Here is a 21,328-nt window from a genome sequence, read left to right as displayed (position 1 = left end):
GCCAGGAGGAGGGAGGAGTTACATGGAGTGACTGGTTCAACGCACTATGTGGTTGACCGGACCATTTGACCCGCTGTTTTAAGGGTTGAAAACGCAGTGTTTCATAGTAGAACTGGACTGGTAGAGATCAGATCGGCCCACAGTGTCAACATGGTGAGTTGTTGCATCTTTATTAGATGATTGTTTTGCATGACTTTTACTTTATGATCATTGGTCTTTGTCTTTGTCGGTGACAAGACTGTGCTCACCTGTATGTCGTTGACAGGTAGGCTATGATCTACTAGCCTTGTAGCCTAAACAGTGGGCTACTAACTATATACACGTTAGACGTTATTCAACTATTCATGCTACTCGTATGCTGTCTGTATGGTGGATTGTGCCATAGATCTACAGTACATTAAGATGCATTGTGTGTGTGTATGTATCTTAAGCGACAGTCGGAAGTAAAGGTGTATGTTTCCTGAACCTGTTCCCCTCTGTAGAACAGGTTTCGTCACTTTCCAGACAACATGCCCTAGTGGCAGTTTGGTGCTTTACCTGATCATTTGCCTACCAGGCTGATACAGGATATATCAGCTGCAGCATTATTAATATGCAGTGGTGGGAAAGTACTCAAATGTTTTACTTAAGTAAAAGTATCAATACTGCAATTTAGAAATACTCTGTTGTAATTAAAATAAATGTATTCAGGGCTGAAGTGTTATACTCTATGTTTTGTAATAATAATCAAATTCTACAAAGTAACTAGTAAGTTTAACTAAAGTGGAGTAAGAGTACAATATTTGCCTCAGAAATGTAGTGGAGTAGAAGTTAAAGTACTGAAATACTCCAGTAAAGTAAAAAATACCTCAAAATTACAGTACTTAGGTAAATGTACTTAGTTACTGGATACAGGATATATATCAGCTGCAGCATTAATATGTGTGATCTGTGATAAGGGCTCTGTCATTGTGTTTTCTACCCTGTTGATAAACCTGTGATAGTTTTATTTTTTTCAATCTCCAGAACTTTCCACAGAAATGGATGCTATTATTACGTTTAAATTATGTTGTTATTTGGGATTTTGACCTATATCTCCTATTTGTCTGCAGTTGAATAGATCTTAAGAAGAGCCATTGCCAAAAATAATCTTTCATGTCCTTATTTTATCAAGAGCAAAACTCCCATTAATTAACACACTCATGAACTGACATGAACTCATGTTTAACTGAATCGTTTGCGTTGTATTTTTGATCATCTAAGGCTCTCTAATGTCAACAATGAGAGGAAGAGCTGAGGGCAGCCTTGCGGAAATTGTGTGGCAGCAGTTGCTAACGTAGAGCCTGAAAAAAGCAATCTGTTTTGACACGTAGCTTAACAAAGCTAGGAAACCCACTCTTTAAACACTGAAACACGACTCCTCACCTCTATTGAAAATGGAAAGAAAACACCGCACATTTCCCTCAGTCTTCCAGTGACCATGTTTGATATTTTTCCCTCTAACCCCCCACGCCCACTCCCACGCTTTCCCCCCCATGTTTCTTTGTCTTGTCGCTCTGCTCTGAGAAGTTACTCGTTAATGAACTGTGCCACCAACGATAAAGACCCCCCCCCCCTTTTTACCCCAGGGGGAGAGAGTTAATAATGGCCAGTAGAACAACTGACTCAGACTCAGGCCGCTGTGTGTGTGTGTGTGTGTGTGTGTGTGTGTGTGTGTGTGTGTGTGTGTGTGTGTGTGTGTGTGCGTGCGCGTGTGCGTGTGTGTGCGTGCGCCTTCGTGCAGACACATACATTACCCCCTTGTTTCAAACTAATAATAAATGCATCCCCCCTCCCTGGTCCCCTCATCTCATCTGTGGTCCCTTTTGCTCCACTGACCCAGTGGCGTCTGCTTATGTCTAACCTCATGTACATACTGTACCTGCTGGTTTATATGTCTAATTGTCTACCCCCCCTCCTCTTCTTTTCTTTTGTCTTTCTGAAAAGAAGACAAACACATTTCACCCATTTCTTTACACCCGTAAACCCGTGACGTGACAATAAAGTTGTCCGATTCAATAACGCGCATGTGATTCCCATTCAGATGCGCTTCTTGCTGCTCTTCAGTCGCCAGGGGAGGCTGCGGCTTCAGAAGTGGTTCACGCCCACTCCCGAACGGGAGAAGAAGAAGATCATCAGGGACATGACCACCCTGGTGCTGGCGAGGAAGCCACGCTCCTGTAACTTCCTCCACTGGAGGGACCTGAAGGTTGTTTACAAGAGGCGAGTACTGACACGCCCCCCCTAAACACACACACACACACACACACACACACACACACACACACACACACACACACACACACACACACACACACACACACACACACACACACACACACACACACACCTGGAAGCTTATCAAGGTTGTCCAAATTTCACACCAGTATCACTTTTCTCAGTGCCTCAACTCGAGTCTCTTTCCCCTCCTATCCCTCCCTTCTCCCTTCCTGGCGTTATATGACCTATATACCAGTGCATTTTGAACCAACAACGAATCATTTGTCCTCCATCTCTCCAGGTATGCTAGCTTGTATTTCTGCCTGGCGCTGGAGGACCAGGAGAACGAGCTGTTAGGTCTGGAGGTACTGCATCGATACGTGGAGCTGCTGGACAAATACTTTGGCAATGTAAGTTGTCTCCTCATATAGAGTATGACGATACTGGATTTTTGGGGGGTGATACGATAAGGAGTTTTAAAAAAAGTTCCAATATTTCATTCTGTAATGGGCTTGTGATTAGTATCAGGCCGTTATCAGCTGATTATATCGGTCGGACTCTAATGTTTACCTACTTTTAAATTCATACTTTGAAGCCTAATGTTTCCGATTTTTGTAAGCAATATATTGTACACTTTTTATATGCAACTGTTTTGTAAAAAATCTATAATAAAATGTGCATTAGTATTCACAGTACATACATATGTGCAGTGTGTTTGATGCTTCTCTCGAGTCATCATTTGTCATTAACTGGAGCCATATCCACTCAGGTGTGTGAGCTGGACCTAATATTTAACTTTGAGAAGGCCTACTTTATCCTGGACGAGTTCCTGATGGGAGGGGAGATACAGGAGACCTCCAAACAGATAGTGGCTCGCTCCATTGAGGCCTCGGACATGCTGCAGGAGGTAACACATGAAATGCATGCACGCAATGCCATGGACACATTCATACACGTATGCATGTCTGGGCACATGATCAACCAGACATTAGAATTTGTGTTATAAGTAGCTCTCATCTTAAGTCCAAAGGAACATTCGGAAAAGTTAATTAATAATAATCAATACTATCGTATTGTCGCTGTCGGGAGACCTCTTATCTCCATTGTTGAACTTTTTGTGTTTTTTAGTAAATTAATGCCCTGCTTGATACTACAGTGTCACACAAAAGTATCCAAAATAGCAGATCTACAAGCTCAAACGCGACGCGGAGCACACGTTTTGAGCTTGTAGATCTGTTATTTTTGCTATTTTTTTTTTATTAGAATCCTGAATAGTAACAGTTTTGGACATATGAGGTTTCCACCCAACAGAGACATAACGTATGCGTGTGTGTGGGTGTATTGTATTGTATTTATTATAGTATATACATGTATTTAAAAATAAAACATACATACTGTTGTACTGTATATACTGTATCTTCATTATAATAATTAACACCTATCATTTGTTTTACCAAGCTCCACTTTGCCTCCTCGTGAAGACTTCTTTGTCTTTGTTGTGTTTGTGTTTGTGTTTGAGTATGAGCGTGACTGCAAATGCTGCACACAAGTCAGTGTCATAATGAGTCCAATTAACAACAGTGGTGCTGCTGATTCCCCTGGTTTCTCTTCTTCTTTGTCAGCGCCAGCTAATAGACTTGTTTGGTTGACCCTTATAGGCAGGGACTACTGTGTATTAATAGACCCCCCCTCTCTCTCTGTCTGTGGGCGTTTGTCTGTATTATTGTCTCGCTTTACTTCCTCTCTCTCTCTCTCTCTCTGCGCCAACGTTATTGCGAGTGAGAGACAGATCTCCCTGAAACTTTTAGTAGGTTTTAGACTTTGTCTGACACTTTCTACTCTTTTAATATACACTTACTATACTGTATAGTATATAGTGTTTATTTTAAGAGTGGTAATACTGGGTCTGTAACTGGGTCTGTTGTACCCCCCCCCCCCCCCTGTGCTTTTGAGGTAAAGAGATGTCTTGACCCTGCTTTAGACTTTGCCTGATACCTTCTACTCTCTTAATATACACTTACTACAGTATACAGTGTTTATTGTAAGAGTGGTAATGCTGGGTCTGTGGTCTGTTACTGGGTCTGTTGTACCCCCCCCCCCCCTGTGCTTTTGAGTTAAAGAGATGTCTTGACCCTGCGATGTAGAGTGCCGTTAACGTGTAGCGCATAGCCTCCCATTCATTTTTCACCATTATCACTCCAGCCTCTCCAGGATGACAACAGTGAATGGTTTGAGGTGGAGCTGTTTGGATGACCTTGAATATGGACAGAAAGGTTAGAAGCTGTGCTTGTGTTAGTACAAAAACAAAAACGTGTGTCAGTGCTCTCTGCATTCAATAACGTCAGTAGACGTGTGACTGTGTGTGTGTGTGTGTATATAGCTTAAAATGTTGTTGTTTTTTTCTTCCCGCCCTTTGATTAGGAAACGGAACACTTCATTTTTTGTTTTCTGTGCTCTTTCCCTAGACCATGGAGGAGTATATGAGCAAACCTGCATTCTGAGACTCGGAGAAGAGCACGTAACATCAGGAAGGAAAAGAATGCAGCAGCGATGAGTCATAGAAGCTCTGAATTATGGAAAACGGGTTCTACTTTTGTCCTGCTGAACTTTTTTTAACCAAAACTAGAAGGAAACGTGTGCTCATGGCCTGTCGGAAGCATTGCTGTCACTTTAAATGCAACTTTGATTTGAATATTTATCCATAGTTCTGTCAAATGAAGGAAAGAGAATGAGGCATAGTATGACACTTCCTCAGATAAGAATCAATGAAGTAGTTACTGCAGATCAGGGACATGGTCATAATCAAGAAAGGCATTTAGATTTATAGTCATGTTGATTTTTATATTTTAATATAAATATTGTATTTAAGATGTATTGGAAGTGTAGATGTGCTCATTTGTTTGTTTGCTTTTTAGATGTAGATGTTTTTCATAAACTTGAAGGACCATTGACCTTTAAAGTGAGCGGTTAGTGTCTGGGAGAGGATATAGTTTTATATGATATACAGTAGGCTATACATAATGTAATTTTTGAATTTGGAGCTCATGATTAAAATGTATTTTGATAAATAATGTTCTACGTTGACCTTTTTATATTTTTTTATTTTTCCTTTTTATGTATTTCTTTGTTCATCAAGAGCTGTCCAAATGCTGAAATCTACTATCTGCCTGAATGCGTAATTGCTATAAAAAGAAAGTAGAACAAGGCTATCATGGGGGGCACAGCAAATTGAGCAAAATCCTGTTCATTTAACCATGATAGTTCAAAATGGACCTTAAAGTTAAATGAAGACTCACAGTGGTGGAAAAAGTACTCAATTGCTTTACTTAAAATTGCTTTACGTAAAAGTACCAATACTGCGAGGTAGAAGTACTCTGTTACAAGTAAAAGTCCGGAATTCAAAATTGACTTGAGTAAAAGTGCAAAAGTATTGGCATCAAAATGTACTTAAAAGTACCAAAAGTAAAAGTACTAAAATATAGCCTAGGTATAAAATAGAGCTAAAGTGGTTAACGTATGTTTCCTAATAAAATAATTTATATCTGCAGAACTAAAGTTTTCAAATAATTGTAGTGGAGTAAAAGTACAATATTTGCCTCTGAGATGTAGTGGAGTAGAAGTAAAAGTATTGAACATTGGAAATACTCAAGTAAAGTACAAATACCTCAAAGTTGTACTTAAGTACAGTACTTAAGTAAATTTACTTATAGTTACTTTCCACCACTGAACACTCATTACTTTAGCCTATAGCTGTTGGCCAAACTCCTTTTGCGTCTGCAGTGTAGTGATGTAATAAGGCAACACATGCAACAAGAAGAAAAATAATACGGCTGATCCTTTATTTATCTCTTGATTTCATTACACGTTATTTGAACACGTACAAAATGGTTTAAAAATGAATAGAGCACAACAACTGGTATAGGCCAACAATACAGAGCTTTTGCATTATGAAAGGGTTGGAAGGCAGGCGACGGTCTGCTTTGTATAGATCAGTATAGGCTAAATATAATCTTAATAGGCTATAATCTTAACATTAAATCCACGAACCCTGAATATATCACGAGTCACATCAAACACTCGTCAGCCCAGCACATTGGTATTGGCAATACCGGCTAAAATCCATATAATATACAAATTTGTCATGTAAACTAGATCACCTCAACCAGACTGGTTATTGTTATTTTCTTTTATAGATATAAACCAGTGGTTCCCAAACTTTTTAGCTCAAGACCCAAAAGAGAAATGCCAGGTACCCAAACTAGTGAAAATAGCAGATCTACTAGTGAAATCAGCAGATCTAAGCTCACAATGCATAGCTTTTCGCTGCATTGTGAGCTTTTTTTTTCATCCATTAAATTCTTTTGAAAAATCATTGAATTTGTTTTTAATTCATAAAAATGGGTCCCGACCCACTGTTTGGGAACCAGTGGTATAAACGTCATAGTCATACTGTAAGTGGACATCTCGTTACTACATTCCTGCAATCTGTTTAATACCGCGATGCTCTTTCTCCTCTTCGTCTGCGGTCTGTGGGGCGACCGTCTTGAGAGCCACCTCGTTATTTGCCGTGGGTTCGAGTTCGATCGCCTCCTCCTCCTCCTCCGGAGGCTGATCGCTCTCCGTTTCTCTCTTGGCAACTCTGCCTTTGTTGCCAGTGTCCGCTTGGTCCATGAAGTCCTTCATCGCCTGCTCATAGAGCTCATAGGGGAACTGATGGGCCTGCTGGGTGTCTCGCTTGGAGATGCTCTGAGGAGGATACTCTGTGAGGATCTTCGCTGCCAGGTACGTCGTCACCTCGTCTTCCACGTCGTCATCGTCGTCATCTGCCTGTCGCTTCAGGGGCATCTTGTTGAGTTCGGATAAGAACAAGTTCTCCCTGCGGCCGGAGGATGAGGGGATCTTAGCTGGAACGGCCACTGGAATTGCAGCTGGGGCGGGGGGTGGCACAGGGGCTCTGGCCGGGGACGCAGCGGGGGTCTTCAGGGGTCTCTGTTGCCTGACGGGATACTCGTTGCTGATGGTCTCCACGCCGATGATGTCCAGAAAGTCCTCCCTGTCCATGTCCTCGGGGTAGGGCTGTCACGATTACATTTTAAGTTGACAATTAATTGTCACACACATAATTGCGATCAACGATTTCATTGTGTTTTTTTACATTGAACATTGAAACATATGAATATAAATTACATTTCTGTTTGCCTTTTAGGCTTCATAAACAAAAAAATGCACAGATATGACTAATAACTTATAGCCTACAAAGAAATTACTGACATTTAAAAAGGTTTCCAAATACATTTTTAAAAAATGGTTGCGGAAATAGCTGATCTACAAGCTTACAACACATCATGAAGTAACATGTTGTAAGCTTGTAGATCTGCTATTTCCGCTATTTTTGGAAAATGAGAACGCATGAACATTTCTCAACATGGAAACGATGACGATCATGCAAAAATAATTGCGATTATCTCAAATGATTGCGATCAGACGATTATGTAATAATTGTTGTGACAGGCCTACCTCGGGGGCGACTTTGCTCTTCACAGGCAGTCTCCTGCTGTAGTATCTGATCTTAGGTGTTTGGCCGGTCCTGAAGTGAGTGGTGGTGGCCGTTTGGGGGTGATGGCGGTGCAGCTTCCTGAGCTCGTCTGTGATCAGCAGATCGATCAGGTCCTGGGGCGGGACGTGGAGCCTCAAGGAGAGCTCCAGCAGCTCTTTGATTGTCCGGGGATCGACGAGGGAAGGGCGGATGAGCCTCTTCCTCTGTTCTCCGGTCTGATCTCCCCTCTTCTGTGTCTGGTCGCTCATCTCCAGGACCTTCAGCAGGTAGTAGTCCACCAGCTTGGTGTCGTCATCGGCCTCCTCGTCGTTCTGGCTCGCTGCCCGGCGTTGCATCTCCTCTCGCTCCGCTCCGTCCAGGTCAGAGTCCTCCAGGTTCAGATCCCTCTCGTACTCGTCGTGGCTTCCGTTGACCAGCTCCTCCGTCTCCATCCTCTCCTCCACGGGGACCCAGTCCTCGCCTCCGGCCACGTCCTCGTAGGCCAGATTTCGGAGGCTGAACATGTCCTCGTCGTCATCGTCGTCCCCGAAGAAGCCGTCTCTTTTCTGGCCGTTCATGGTGGCGGTGCTGGGCATCCGCCCCAGCTCGTCGAAGATGGAGCGCAGGTTGGCGAGGCTCTGCGGGGTGTACTGCTCGTCCAGGTCCTCTGTGGCCCGCTTGAACGCGTCCCGGTTCTCCTCGTCCTCGAACATCAGCGGGTACTTCTTGTGGGGTCTCGGGAAGTTACCGTAGTCTCCTCCGGGAGGTGCGCTCTGCGCGGCGGGGCCGCCGGTCTCCTCCGCGCGGTGTCTGTGCTGCACGCGTCGGTCACTCCCGGCCCCGGGTGCCACTGAATAATAATGATAATAATAATATACACTTTATTTGTATGGAACCTTTCATGACATCAAATGCAAAATTAAAACAATACAAGAAAATAGAAAGAACAAAACATCACTTTAGAAAGATTACAGACTCTAGACCTATTCAAAAACGTATTAACCTATATCTACATTTACAGGGCACAGAATTCCCTCAGGTAGTGATTCATTGATTGATTGGTTGATTCATTGATTGATTGGTTGATTGAATTAATACTTTATTAACACTTTGCAAAAAAACAATAACAGAAAGTACAGTTCTAATTTCTAAAGGTCAAGTCACACAGATCTCTCACCTGAAGCGGGTTTCGCGTCCCTCCCGGCCTGCTGGTCCTGGAGGGACTTGAGCAGGACTTTGACCAGCTGCTCGGCTGGAAGGTCCTGTCTCTGCTGGACAGCAGGAGCAGGAGGAGGAGGAGGAGGAGGTTGGGACTGGCGATCAGTTGCCGACGCCAGTTGGAGCAGCACACGGATCTTGTCCACTTCATCGTAATCCACCGGTTGCTCTTTGATCGCCCCGTTTTTCTGCTTTAGATTCTCAATGTACTCCAGCGCCTTCATCATGTCGGAGCTGGGCGGTGGGTAGGCGGCGGGGGGGCGCCCCTCGGTGTACCTGCTGTGGTAGCGGGGGACGGACGCGCCCTGCACGGTGGAGGAGGATGCCAGGAGGAGGATCAAGGCGAGCAGGGCAGCGGATCCTCCCGCCGGCAACTTGAGGTGGAAATGCAGCATTTTATAAGGCTATGTACCTGCAGGATGGAGGGAGAAAGAAAAAACAAACAAACACAATGCTGTTGAAGTTTTGGGCGTTTTAATCTGCACAGATATTTATTGCCAGCCTGTTCTTTGCTAGAGTTTGACAGATCGGCAGCCAGCGAGAATATTATATAGCTATAGCCCAGTGGTTCTCAACCTATTCAGGCTGCGAACCCCCGAAAATAATCATATTTGAACTGCCCCCCCCCCCCCGTCCTAATAAGCACTTGGAATGTAGGAGTTGATGCATTACATTTAGTTTGACTTATATTTATATACTATACTTATACTAAATATTGTGAAAATAGCAGATCTGCAAATTCACAGCAAGGCGTTGTGAGCTTGTAGATCGGGATTTTTGCCTCTTTTATAGCCTATTATTTGACAATTTGGCCAATGTTTGACCAGCTGTTATGCTTACTTTGATTCAGTAATGGTCTTTTTTCTGTTCTTTCTTTTTTTATTTAGTTATTAAAAGGGTCTTAAAAGTCCTTAAATTGTCACTTCACTGTCATCTGGGGACCCCCCAACCCAACATCATGTGGGGACCCCCCCTGGGATCCCGACCCACAGGTTGAGAACCACTGCTATAGCCTTCTGTTGAGCAAAAGAAAAAAAACAAGGTGCGAACTAATACAACGTGCATGGCTGCATGTTTTCACCTGGTTCTGTGGCCGCTGGTATTGTTTTGTTTATCAGGACGGATAGCCTCCTATACTTGACGATGCTGAAGTGATGTCACAGATACAGCCATGGATGAGTCACTCACTCCCCGTGTTGTTATGGGCAACCTGACTGAGCATCCCATTTCTTTGTTCACAATATAACCCGCCGTAGAATAGTTTATTACATTATCCTAATTACTTAAATAAATGAATTGATCTCATCCGTTTCAAAATGCCTAGCAGCTTATACTGTATAGGCTGCTAAAACATGTAACAGCCTAACGTTTCCTGCACTATCTGCATCAAACGCGATTGTTTTTTAAATACATTTTTTTTAAATAAAGTCAGTACAAATATCTAAATCTAAAATTAGCGTTTTACAGGCTGAGATGATCAAAAGATGATGATCAGAATGATGTTTCTTACCTTTGGCAATGAAGCTCAAGCAGCAGTGAAGGCGTGTAGCATCTCCTCTGGATCTGTGGTGTTTTCAGCACTTGGACAGCTCCCCCTGCTGTATATGAGGCAACACCTGACTCCCGCGTCATCGTAGGACACACGCACTATAGCAAGTCTTAAGAAATCCATATTTAAAAGATTTTGGTTAATAATATGGCATGCTGAGGAATACATGCACAGCCATGGATAGTTTATGTTGATTTCATATAGGCCTATAGGCTATTCATTAGAACTAATCTTTATTTTAAAAACATGTATGAGGGCCAAATGAGACTCATGATTAGTATAATGGAATCAATAGATTATAATAATATTTCAGAATGCATGGATAAACGTGCAACTCATAAATCACAATGATACTGTAAATGTAAGATTAGGCTATACTGTAGCCTAATCTTACATTTACAGTATCATTGTGGTTTTCAAGAAGCATTCATTCACACACTGGATCTTTACTAATCCTGTGTTATAATTCAACAACGAGAGTGTACAGATGGGATGGAATGTTTCTATTTGTTCACACTCTCGGGCTTAAACTGATGTGATGTGATGTGATTCTGATCTGATCTGATGTGCAGCGCACAGCAGGTGAAGAGTTAAACCCACCGGCGATGACTCACACTCCTAAACCTTCCACGAGATCCGCTGTCGCAATTGACTCCTCTCTGCGGAGAGAGAGAGAGAGAGAGAGAGAGAGAGAGAGAGAGAGGGGGGGGGGGAAGAGAGAGAGAGAGAGAGAGGGGGGGGGGGGGGGAGAGGAGGGGGAGTGAGAGAGGGAGAGAGAGAGAGAGAGAGAGAGAAGAGAGGTGAGGAGAGAGAGAGAGAGAGAGAGAGAGAGAGAGAGAGAGAGAGGGGGGGGGGGGGGAGGAGAGAGAGAGAGAGAGAGAGAGAGAGAGAGAGAGAGAGAGAGAGAGAGAGAGAGAGAGAGATGAACTATGATGAACGACCTGAACGACTGGACCTGATGCTCTGTCCGCAGGTGGGACCACAACGACCCGTCACATAAAGGTCATTGTTGCATGACAAGTTGACAACAAAAAAGTATAACGAGATTAACACCTTATCAGAAACTTATATATTATACATTAGCCTTGATACAAGACTAAGCCTACATTATCCTGTCAGTGTCACCAAATGGCAATAAACCATCTCGATTGTAGATGATAGTGAATAATTCCGTTTATTTATGTTTGATGTTTTTATTTATTATTTGTTCTTCCTTCATATTATTGATTACGACGATTTTTTAATGCTCATTGGTGTGCTCCTACAACCTGTCAAGGCTCAATAATATCCTCTAGTTTTAAAGTTTTAAGTGACTCGGCGCCTCCTCGCACAATCACCCCCCCCAACCCCCCCCCCCCTCATTCAAACTGCAATCCATTTCCATCCCACACAAAAAAATCCTCCCACGTGTTTCTCACTTAGAATAGGTTATGAGTCCTTCAAAGTCTGCAGCACATGACATGCATATCTATGGGCTGCCTGCCATGGTGGTTCTCCAAGTTATTGAGCAGCCTATGTTTGTTTGTTTGCAGTCAGTCAGTCAGTCAGTCAGTCAGTCAGCCAGTCAGCCAGCCAGTCAGCCAGCCAGCCAGTCAGCCAGTCAGCCAGTCAGCCAGTCAGTCAGCCAGCTACAGAGCAGGACACTAGCGGGTCGATCTGCAAGTGGTGCAAGTGAGCACGGCCCGCCCCGGTACTGTGTGTGTGTGTGTGTGTGTGTGTGTGTTGTGTGTGTGTGTGTGTGTGTGTGTGTGTGTGTGTGTGTGTGTGTGTGTGTGGTGTGTGTGTGTGTGTGTATCACAACTGTGATGTCACACCAGTCCATTCATAAAAGCCCAGCCTCTTCCTGAGAAACATTAATGAATGTTGAAAGTCACTGTGGTAGGAGGATAGGAGATCAGCTTAAACGTTCCACCAGCTAAATACATGTTTGATGAAGATCGATGGGTCATTTTCTGCATCTAATTCTACATTGAAAGAAAATACGTGTTTAGCCATTGTAGCTGTTCCAGAGAGTGGTTGAATTTTGTGGTATTGATTTTATTATTTTTCTGAAAATATGAAAAGTGAATATTGTTTATTTTGGGTAATATGCTGTGTATTGTATGGAGTATGGTGATGTAGTGCCCTTCTACTGTTCTCTGCATTGTGGCCTGCTGTAGCAGATATCACGTGACACCAATCACGCAGCATTGGGTTCACCTGTGTGTGCTAAGGTGCTGGTAATCAGAACTAACAGGGTTTCAGAGCTGTGAGGAGCTCTGTGTCTGTGTCAAGAAGAAAATATATAAAATGATAAAAAGTACTAACACTCCTGAGCATATCTGGGCAGAAGGCGCACACGGTATGTCCCTTGTTTATTTTGTTGGTCTGTACAATGATTGCTTGTTGTTGTTTTGTTGTGTGTTTATGCAACTAAAAATGGACATTTCATGTGTTATGTGGACATTTCATGGACATTTAAAAAGAATACAGCATGGCTGTCAACAAGGACATAATTCATGTTTATAATTCATTGTGTTAAAAAATATTATTTGTTTTATGTCATTTCATTCACAGTTTTTCACGTTGTCTACACATTGGGGTTAAAATAAAAAGCCCTTGTGAACATCAGTTGGAGCGTGGTCTACTCTGCCTCAGAAAAATACAGTTTAGGAGCAGTTATAGCCATAAACATTTTGGTCTACAAGATACAGTATATTGGCTTATCTTCACTTCAAGTCAAACTATACTATAGCTTATTTTATCAGGATTTCTTTACAGTGCCCAGTTGATGGCCTAAACAGTGTGTGCGCATGTGAGCATGTTATTAATGATATTGTCAAACGTTTCAAGTTTTCTTTGGTGTCACTACCAAATAATCACCACCAATCAATAGCGATTAACTTATATTCAGGTACATATATAGCAAAGTTCAACATCAGTTTAAAGAAACACTTGCCAAGTGCACAGCTTGTGGATTGGTCAGTAGAGCAATATTCTCTACCACCCAATCACAAGCTGAATGAGTGTCCAAGTCTTCATTAAACCTATTGTTGTTGGCACTCTCATGAATGCACACACCCACAGACACCCTTTTATTGACGCTTTTATTGTCTGTATATGAACAGGGAAACTGTTGACTGAAATGGTAGGCTTTCACAGCTCGCTAAAAATAGCCTGCTGTGGATGCTGTGACGTGTTTGTGTGTGCGTGCAAATACTTGTAGGAAGAATTCAGCTGGGATTTTGTTATGCTTCAGTTGCAGAGAGAGGATGCTGCTTAAAAATAGATGGCGATGAGAAGATCGCATTGTGGATCAGAGGGAATATGCAATTTAGTGGGAAAAATGTATTCCTCATTACCTCTGACACAACAAAACAGTGGATAGACAGGATGTTGGCATTGATGGCCATCCACAATATCAAAATATCTAGTAGCCAAAACGTTAAGATTCAGCTGGACAAAAAGGTTATAGACTAACGGTGGATTATCTGGTGAGTATGATGCCAATTTCCTTTGAGGAAGACAATGAACCTGTCTGTTTGGCAACATATACGTACAGCATTATGCGAATACATTCTGTGTGTCTCAAAGAAGGAAAACAACATTTTTATATTTGCATTGCACTGGGCGAATTTGTATGCGTTGACACACCAGCGCTTTTGGCTGATAACTAGCCCATCTGTCTATCTGTTCACTGGTTTGTGATGCTACATCTCAGCCACCCCACCCCTCCTACCCCTCAAAGCAAACGGACCCCAGTGTAGTAGATGAAAGCCCAGGGATAGAAGACCTACTGTGTGGGTGATAGGCTACATACAGTTTCCTCCTGCCTTTGTCATGTGTGTATCAATGTGGACCCATGCACACCATGCCATTATTCATGTGGGTTGTTCCTATGTTGAGGTGTTGGCTCAGTTTATCCTCATCTCCTTGCAGATACAACTGAGCATCTTCTTGATTGTGTTTGGATTAGTACATGTCTGCTCATGGTAAACATTTACTAATCGCACGTTGACTCAGTATATCACTCAGGCTATTTTACTCTCTCTTGGTAACAGATAAGATGCTAGTGTTGGATGTGGCTCCACAGCAACACAGATGTTACAGATGTGGTGTGTCTGGTGCCTGTAAAAGAAAACATTGACTCTGCTTCCTGGCTCACGTTTATTTGTTTACGGCTTTCGCTTTCTCTCTCTCGCTTGCATCCCACAACCGTCTTCTCTTAATTGGTTCTCTCCATGATCCTGTCATAACAGTCTCCCTCCCATCTCTAAAGCTACAGCAGTGTATTGAGACACTGTCTCTGTTTACGTTCACGTCAATCAAAGCTATGTGGAAGGAAGACTTGGGTGATCGGATGGCTCACACACTCTATTTCAAAGCTTCTTATTCCTTTATGAGTTTTCAATATTTGGTCAGGTATGCAAGGCATGAATGTTGACTTTAATTTCACTGAGCAGTCAAAAGCAGGGGGTGTGGAGGTGTGGAGCACTTCAGCTGAATATTCGTGGGCCTTCGGATTCCTTCGTGAAGGTTGTTCCATTCAATCATATCTTAATGTCATGGTCCCACTGGTAATCACAGGACCCGTGCAGGAGACAGCGGAGTGTTAAGATCATCACATTGGCTGCAAGACAAAGTAAAACGGTTTGGGAGGGGAGGAAGTGAGGGACATGTGTGGCTGTAGCATTGTCTCTGTCACAAGGAAGGAATCATTCTCCGTCTCTCTTTTTCTCCATCTCACCCACTCTCTGTTTGTTTTCATGTATTGCTTTGTCTCATGATCCCCCCGACACACACACACACGCACGGTGGGATGAATAAATGTACGTACCTACGCTCGTTCTCAAGGCTCACCTCCTTTTGAACTGGTATCTCCATGGCGACGCTGCCTCACAAATGGGAGAGGGGCCCCCTCCCTTTCCACCTATCAACAATGGCCTCTTCACACTCACACGCATACATGCACGCACCCGTCCCTCACACACATGCATGCACCCTCACACACGCACATATGCACACACATACAGAAGTGTGTAGGGTTGTAGGGTAAAAGCATCTCTATGGGTAAAAGGGTTTTCCTATACAGCAGCAAGGTGGGCTTGATGATGAAGTTGGGGCTGGAATAAGCTGTGTAGTGTAGGAAAGGGAAGTTCAGATTGTAGTGATAGAGAGAGAGAGATGAGAGGAGCGGAGAGGAGAGGAGAGGAGGAGTGTTCATTATCGACACCGACTCATTTAGACGCACTCATAGACTTTCTCAAAAGGGCAAATGTCCATGTAGCGCCAGCAGAATCCAACAGAAAGTCATGCTCCATTGGGCTAAGCATCCCTGCATTAATGAGACTTGAGATGGACAGTCGTGCCTTTACCCGCTCTGTCATCACACAGTCAAATATGGAGTGTCTCTGCTGGGTCCAAGAGAGTTAAATTAAGACTTATTTTGGATCATCTGTGGTGGACAGCTCAGACTTTACTCAACTACAGGTGAAAGTTGATCAGTCAAGTTGTACTTGAGTTGAAGTACTTGTTTGAAAAAATACTTAAATATTCAAAAGTACAAATTTCAAACTACTAATATGAATGCATTGCTGTATTACAATTCAGAGAGTGCATAGTTTGACTATCGTCTGAATCATCCCTACTCTCTTTTGTGTGTGTGTGTGTGTGTGTGTGTGTGTGTGTGTGTGTGTGTGTGTGTGTGTGTGTGTGTGTGTGTGTGTGTGTGTGTGTGTGTGTGTGTGTGTGTGTGTGTGTGTGTGTGTGTGTGTGTGTGTGTGTGTGTGTGTGTGTACGTGTGCTCTTGTGTATAATGTTGGTGTGCTGCTCTGTGATACGGCAGTCAGTGTGACGCACTGGCTCACGTCACAGAGCCATGCAGCCAGGGGGAGAAGTGTGCCTGCTAACGAGGTTCTGCCTAAGATACTGCTTCCACCACAGCTAAGACAGCCTCGTCACAACAGGAGAGAAATTACATGTCACCTCTGAGTTGACCATATTAATGTGTCTCTAATATGTATACTAGTAAACACCCACATAATGATGCTATTGTTCCTAAAAGAGGTGGTTCTCAAACCTTTTCATGTCAAGGACCCCAAAATAAATATGTATTTGGCTGTGGACCCCCATTTGAAAATATTCTGTGCCAGGGACCCCCATACAAGAGTTGTGTTGTTAAAAGGTTTCAAAAGATTCAAAATGTCTCACATTTCCACTAGGGATGCCACAATCTGACCTTCAGCCAATTCGAAATTCGGACAGCCCTGGCGAATATTTTTCGATTATTCGACGGTGCCGTTTTTTGAAAAAAAAAAATCAATTTTTTTTTTTTTTTTTTTTTTTTTTTACATTTTTTTTTTTTTTTTGCTCCTGTTTTAGCATTATTATGGTCATTTCCGGGTTGCGCGGCCCAATTATTAGTTACGTTAATGTTTGGGCTGGGATGCTTTCCAGCAGGGGCCTCAGTGCGGCTGCAGAGTTCATGTTTGGGCTGGGCTGAAACAGTGAAACGCTCTGAAACTGTGGCCATTTAGAATTATTAAGACTATAATATTACTATTATTAGTATTAGCATATATTTTGATTGAAACTAAGGCATACAAAAGTAAAAAGTAAAAAAAAAAAAAAAAGTAAAAAGTAAAAAAAAATTTTTTTTTTAAAAAATATTAATAAAAAATGTATATAATTAAAATCGAATTTTAAAAATCATTTTCGATTATGGAGACTGTAACGAATATTCGAAAATTCGAATATTCGGTGGCATCCCTAATTTCCACAAGCTCACAATGCGTTGCATTTGCTGGGGACCCTCTGGAACCCCCTCAAGGACCCCTGGGGGTCCCTGGACCCCACTTTTAGAACCACTGCCTAAAAGGACATGCATCATGTTTATCTGCTATTACACATGCTATCTGTATAGCTGAGAACCCCCTTGAAAACAAGATGCTGCATCTCAAGAGGCTTATCCTCTTGTTAAATCGTTTGTATTTATTTATTTATATACAGTATGTATATCTATGATTATTTGACCTTGTATCCTGTGTTTGTTTCTTTTCTTCTTTCTCTACAAATGATAGAGCGCACCCCCCCCGCCCCCCAAAAAAAGAAAGAAAAAGAAAACATGATTCATTCATGATTCATATTCTAATGAACACTTCCCTAAAGTTCAGGTATTAATGGTTTGTTTCATCAACATGGTGAACAGCATCTACTGTATATGCGTTTATATTTGAGAAAACAAGTCATAGTATGCATGGTCACACTTAATTTATGATCATTTCTTTCCTCGCTCTGGTTTGGTGCAACCACAGAAGAGAAGAAAAGCCCTTCTGAATGGTACACTGGAAAGTCTTGAACGTTGAATTTAACTATGTGAGTGTAAGCATTTACCCACAAGGGACACTAATTAACATTCAGGACTTTGCAGAGTAGTCTGGGCTACTGTGGTGATTACTCTGTCTTCCACTTCTCTTCCACTTCCCTCCATCTCTGTCACAGTGTGACGATGTGAGGCACATCTGGTGCTTATATGCATGTGTGCACGCCTAGTCGCGCGTGTGTGTGTGTAAAAACCCAAAATTCAAAGAGTGTTATGTGTCAGCATCACGCTGCAGAGACCACACTGGGGATAGCTCATTAGCTGAGAATATAACCGCTGATAAAATGCATTGTAAGTGACACACTGCCTCATCGCACTCACGAACAGCTCTGTAGGGTGCCACACCCTGCTTTCTTTTGGAGAATTGTTTGTTTGTTTGTTTGTATGTATAACCACTTTGTATTTTGGCATGTCAGTATTTCAAAGAATTTCAAAAACAGCAGGTCTACAATCTTGTAGATCTGCTATTATATTTTTTAAATACAAAAAAAGAGGTTAGAATAGCTGCCTCTTCATCTCTTCGGCTCTCTATTATTTGTCTCCCTCTATCCATTCCTTACAGTCAGTGCCATTCATCTTTTCCATTTTCCACTCCTATCTAAACGCGCTGTCTTGCTTCTGCTCTCCCCTATATCTCCTCCCTCTCCTCTTCCGCCTCCAGTTTTTCTGCCCTCTTCTCTTCACTTTCTTTTATTTCTTTCTCTCTCTGTTACTTTAACTTTGATGCTGTCTGTCCTCCACTCCCCCAGCAGGCAGTGCAATGACGTTGCCCTGGCATCCTTCCCAAACCGCTTGCCCTGGTACCTCTCGCCACGCTCCTCCGCCAGCCCCCACCCCCCCCCCCCCCCCATCCCGGTGCTATAAATACCCAGTGCCGGTGAGTCATCGCCCAGACGTATCAGTGGCTACCCCCCCCCCCCCCCCGCACCACTACCACCACCACCACCACCCCTCCTTCCTCCTCCTCCTCCTCCTCTGCTCTCCTGCCTCGCTCCATCTCAGACTCATTAGCAGATCTCACACATGCTGCCCACCTTCGCTTCTTTGGCCCGCTCGCCACACGAGCCGAGTGCCCATCATGGTGTGGCGGCGGCCAAGCGCTGCCAAAGGTCAGCTTGGCACAGTTTGGTTCGACCAATAATAAAGACAGCAGGACGGCAGGCACACGTCTATTAATTATACGTGGAATGAGGCAACATTAAAAAGGGGAGGGGGGCCTTATTTTAGTAACATAACTTTTTCCCCCTCTTGTATCTTTCTGTGGGTTATGGCAAATGGACTGAATGTATTTATTTTAGTGCTTTTACAGTCTTCCAACAAACAAAATGGTTTGCATGCCTCACATTCACACGCAGACGTTGCTCAGTGGGAACAGCTATGAGTTCAGCGTCTTGCTCAAGGGCACTTCAACACAATGCCAGGAGCCGAATCAGGCTCTGAATACACCTCCTTTGTGCCTCTGAGTTTCTGTATCTCAGTTAACTTCATCTCTTCTATTCATCTGCGTTACATTGAAGCTCCATAGCGACGAAACCAACCCAGTCCCCTGGACCATTCAGTCCAGGTATCTCCCCCCCAGAACCCCATCACTGCTACACAGGATGGAGAGGCATGATTTGGGGGGCGGCGGGTGGCCAACGGCAGTTCAGTTCGGCTGAACTAAACTGCTTTGGGTAAACTCCAAAATGGCTAATTGGATCACACTGACACTGGAGTGTGTGTGCATGGGTGCAAACAGAACAAAAACTCTTTTGACTGAGTCATAAAGACAGAGGTGGGAGGGCGAGGGGCAGAGGGAGGTGGAGGAAAAGTTGGAAAGGTACAGTATAGATGAGCACAGAAACAACACACCTACAAAATGACACCCATAACATTGTGGAAGCTGTCCTTCTCGAGCGCCCGCCGGTTGCTGCTGTTATTGTCAGCGGGGCGGAGCCACTCGGATGTATGAATGTGCGTCAGCAGGCTGGTGCACGTTACACTCCTCTGACTCACACACAGCTCTCATGGGGATTGGAGGGACAGAGCGAGGAGCTGAGGAGAAGCACTTGACTCTCTCAATATTCTCCATGTGTTTCGTTGCCTCTTTTGGTGATGATGTGCAATCACCGCCTATCACTGTAATCACATTCCCCTTGATCACCTTTTCATTAACGTGATCAGAGGGAATCACTTGTAGTGAGTGAGGGAAGAATATTTTAATGGTTTGCTTTTCTCTGTGTAGAGAATGAAGAATGTGGGGTGGGCGTTTTATTAAACTGGAAACTTTAAAGCCTGGAGTTGGGAAATAAGTTTTTTTTAAATATTTTATGAGCTATTGCAATTCAATATACTGGTCTTTTTCTTTGTATCACAAACACGAATTGAAAAACTAATTCAGCATCACAGCACACTTCTGTCCTGCTGGTATTAGTATTACTTTGGGCGCCCCTGTGGCTCACCTGTTAAGAGCACTTACCACATAAATAAAGCTGTAGTACTTCTTATTGGCTGGCCTGGGTCCAAATCCCATCTTAAGGCACTTTACTGCATGTCATCCCCCCTCTCTCCCTGCCTTTCCTGTCTCTCTGTTCACTGTCTGAAATAAAGCATTAACTTCCAAAAAGTGTAAGTTCTATCAAATGCTCAAATCCTCTTATAGATGTGCTATTTTTGCAATGTGTTTTATTTGTTTGTGCTTATGACATGCCCAAAATAGGAACACTGGGTTGAAAGTGGTATAGGTTTAAGTGCTCTGTCAGAGGGTATCAAGGAATTGCACTTTTTTGCTTTCTCTGTTCACTTTCACTGTTAGGCAAGGCCTTACTGCCTTTCCAGGCACGTGTACTAGACTGACCGACTAGCATGTGAGGATGTCATTCATCTTTCATGCTGATTTGACACAGGTTTTCAAAGTAGACCAATTGGAGAGGAATGAATAAACAAACAAATAAATAAATACATATAACGTATGTGTGTGTGTGATCTGCTACACTGATGCAAAACGGATTAAAGAATATTTTCCATAACCTTCATTCAAATCCCAGATTAAAAATGATTTGTGTCCCTGGCACAAAATCTTTTCAGATGGGGTCCAAGCGTACACACACACACACACACACACACACACATACATACACACATACACACATACACACATACACATACACACACACACACACACACACACACACACACACACACACACACACACACACACACACACACACACACACACACACACACACACACACACACACACACACACACACACACACACACACACAATCTGGGAACCCATTCGGTAAACACAAAAACAACTTTGTGTTGAACAGGAACTCAGGTTTGTCTCGTTCCCTTTTGATGTCACTTCCTTTCAAGTGCTTCTGTGTTTATTCCTACTAACAACAACATTACATGTTTAAGGCAGTAGTGCTGCTAACAGATT

General features: G+C 43.0%; 2 protein-coding genes across 3 annotated transcripts; one reads left to right on the top strand and one right to left on the bottom strand.

The window, feature by feature from the left end:
• Nucleotides 1–10: 10 nt before the first annotated feature.
• On the top strand, nucleotides 11–5,303 carry LOC311046311 (AP-1 complex subunit sigma-3-like). Of its 2 annotated transcripts, XM_084058539.1 has the most exons (6): nucleotides 11–153; nucleotides 2,063–2,241; nucleotides 2,540–2,648; nucleotides 3,008–3,145; nucleotides 4,441–4,511; nucleotides 4,704–5,303. In XM_084058539.1, exons 1-5 carry the CDS (start codon nucleotides 151–153, stop codon nucleotides 4,489–4,491), a joined length of 480 nt encoding a protein of 159 aa, XP_083914665.1. In that variant the 5' UTR covers nucleotides 11–150; the 3' UTR covers nucleotides 4,492–4,511; nucleotides 4,704–5,303. The 2 variants fall into 2 exon arrangements, with proteins under 2 accessions (XP_083914665.1, XP_083914666.1); XM_084058540.1 differs by lacking the exon at nucleotides 4,441–4,511.
• Nucleotides 5,304–6,708: 1,405 nt separating this feature from the next.
• scg2b (secretogranin II b) lies at nucleotides 6,709–9,387 on the bottom strand (the record flags this gene model as incomplete). Its single annotated transcript, XM_084058521.1, has 3 exons — nucleotides 6,709–7,314; nucleotides 7,768–8,624; nucleotides 8,952–9,387. 3 exons carry the CDS (start codon nucleotides 9,385–9,387, stop codon nucleotides 6,709–6,711), a joined length of 1,899 nt encoding a protein of 632 aa, XP_083914647.1.
• Nucleotides 9,388–21,328: the final 11,941 nt, after the last annotated feature.

Source organism: Gymnoscopelus microlampas (assembly GCF_963454915.1).
Source record: "Gymnoscopelus microlampas genome assembly, chromosome: 5".
Classification (NCBI taxonomy): domain Eukaryota; kingdom Metazoa; phylum Chordata; class Actinopteri; order Myctophiformes; family Myctophidae; genus Gymnoscopelus; species Gymnoscopelus microlampas.
Note: the sequence above shows the minus strand (reverse complement) of the source record. Positions and strands in the feature narration are given on the sequence as shown.